Raw genomic sequence first — 2,428 nt, forward strand, 5'->3', positions numbered from 1 at the left:
TATTTATTCTCCTTTGTCATGAGTTCACAAAGGTGCATCATGGTTTATTTGATCTGTTTAATTCTTTGAGTACTTTGAGTCACTGACGATAAATATTTAATTATCCAGACTGAGTGGAGATGAAATTAAACTCCACGTTTAAAGGTCATCTAACTGTGTTTCAGTGATAACGCCTCAGTACCACTGAGGACTTTTACAATGTGACTCCATTAGATAGTGGTTGCACCTAAAGGAAGATGTTATCCAACACTTCTTACATGTGCTTGATCTTAAAGCAGATCATTTTCAAACATGGTCCTGTTTTGTATTTCTTGTGTTGCAGGATGATGTAAAAGGAGCTTCTTCAGAGCTCAGTCTGTCTTGTATCAGTTTGTCAGGTGAGTAGAGACCCTCAGAGACCCTCAGATATAATATGGAGTGTGTTATTCTTGTTTCATGGTGTCTTTTGTATTCCAGAGTTTGTCTGAACATTAGTCATGTGATTGACACCCACAGCGTCAACATCACATGTTGTAATGTTTTGGTGCAAAGCTCACCGTTTCCCTCTTGCACTTCCTGTTTGGTTAGTTTGTACAGAATTTACCAAAGAGACCATGCATGGCTGAAAGGAAGTGTGTAGAGCTCCGTAAATACACGTTTTAGTCCTGTTTGAACACAGCTGCAATCAAACAATCACTGGGTGTTAAAATGACCAGTTTTGTGCTGACACTAAGCTGGACATGAGAGAAGATAAAATATTTGGTGACTGCACAGTGTTCAGAGATGCTGAAGGTTTGAACCCATAAAACGTCGCTGGAGTAAACCACCAGGGGCCTCATGTATCAAAGAGTACAGCTCTCATACTGACTGTATGGACCAGTGTGAGGTGTCTGTTCACAGAAAGGTTCACATGTATCGAAGTGGCACACGCATGTTTCTTTGCTCCTTTCAGTCATACATTACCTGCATTCAAACCTGGAAACTAGACGCTATTAAGTCCAGCATGTGTGATTCTCCTCTGAAGGATTAAAATAATGTGCGGTGTGTGTAGCTGTGTTTCCATTGACCATGAAAATGTGCAAATTAGAATTTTGAAAATAAATTTGCTCAATGGAAACACGTCAATTTTGAAAAAAAATCACGTTTTTTGACAAAATGTTTTTGCGCTAGGATGAGGTGGTATTTCGGCCGTATCAAAATTGGTGTTTTTTGCAAAACTGCAATGGAAACACTTTTTTTGCATCACGGGAGTCACGTGATCAACAACCGGCTGTTTCTACTGGTGAAAAAGACGACAAAGAAGATAACAGGAAGTAGAAGTAGTAGTAATATCATAGAAGTAGTATAAAATAGTAAACTCACTAACTACAATTTCCCAAAAACACAGCATACGTAGCCACTCCCAAGTAGGGCCTTGTCTCTGGAAAGCCTCGATAAAAGACGCCGACGTCTCCTCTGACGATGAGCGCTAGTGTCGTGGTAGCAACATGTATGTGTTTACATCCATCCCCGCCATGTTTGTAATGACTTATCGCGAGAACAAATGTATTCACGCGTGACTTTAATAGCATTTCTTACTTAATGGAAACACTGCAGTTGCGAAACTGTGTTTTTTCGACATTAACAGAATATCGACAAAGTTTTGGGCACATTTGCAATGGAAACACAGCTTATGAAGCTGCTGAACTGGGGTGCAGATCTGCCACCGGCGCACCTCTGAGGCTGAAAGGTTTTCACCTTTCTGCTCATGTTTAATAACATAACTGCTGTAAACACAGGAACTCAGGAGTCTGGTAGAACTTTGAGACGTATTTATTAAGTAGTTGATGTGAAGAAACGAGTGTTTCTGCTGCGGTGCAGAGGAATTTAAGCATGGCACAGCTCAGGTATGACTATTAAAATACCTGACTGGTGTTTGGTCAGTATGAACTTTACGCAACTGTTTAGGAACAGATATTTCATTGTCTACATCTAGTCAACGTGAGGAATAATAAGTGAGTTGTTCTGAATTAATACAATTAATATTCTGCTCTTCTCATTAAGAGTGAAAGTGCCACTTAGACTGTAAACATGCAGAAGTCTGTGTGCCTCACAGGTGTGTGTTTCTATCTACAGGTGACAAAAGTCTAAGAACCTTCACAGTTTACACTGGACTGAGGTTGTTTTGATTATTAGGTGATGAGGTTAAATGTGGTTCAGTTTCTTCATTCAGATTTAAACCATAAATTCCCAAACAAATAAAAAGCAGTGTTTAAATACCCCTTAAGTTCAGAAAATCTATATTTAGTCAAGCTGATGTAGTTTTTAGTTTCATACTGTGGACTGAACAAGTTTGTGTGGAGGTAAGCATATTCTCACAGAAGATCAGAAGCGTATGTATTTTTACTTTATCACAACTTTAATTTTAATACATCCCAACTTGCAGACCTTTTAGTGCACGTTACGCACT

At 39.1% G+C, this 2,428-nt stretch overlaps 1 protein-coding gene across 1 annotated transcript in view; it reads left to right on the plus strand.

Moving 5' to 3' along the window:
• tdrkh (tudor and KH domain containing) overlaps positions 1–1,028 on the plus strand; it is a 20,875-nt gene extending 19,847 nt beyond the window's left edge. Inside the window, exons 12-13 of the mRNA XM_014018191.1 lie at positions 323–377; positions 457–1,028. Of these exons, the coding sequence (XP_013873645.1) occupies positions 323–377; positions 457–467 (66 nt within the window). The 3' untranslated portion in view covers positions 468–1,028. The remainder of the gene's footprint in view (positions 1–322; positions 378–456) is intronic.
• The last annotated feature ends 1,400 nt before the right edge of the window (positions 1,029–2,428 follow it).

Source organism: Austrofundulus limnaeus, unplaced genomic scaffold, assembly GCF_001266775.1.
Source record: "Austrofundulus limnaeus strain Quisiro unplaced genomic scaffold, Austrofundulus_limnaeus-1.0 Scaffold185, whole genome shotgun sequence".
NCBI classification, from domain to species: domain Eukaryota; kingdom Metazoa; phylum Chordata; class Actinopteri; order Cyprinodontiformes; family Rivulidae; genus Austrofundulus; species Austrofundulus limnaeus.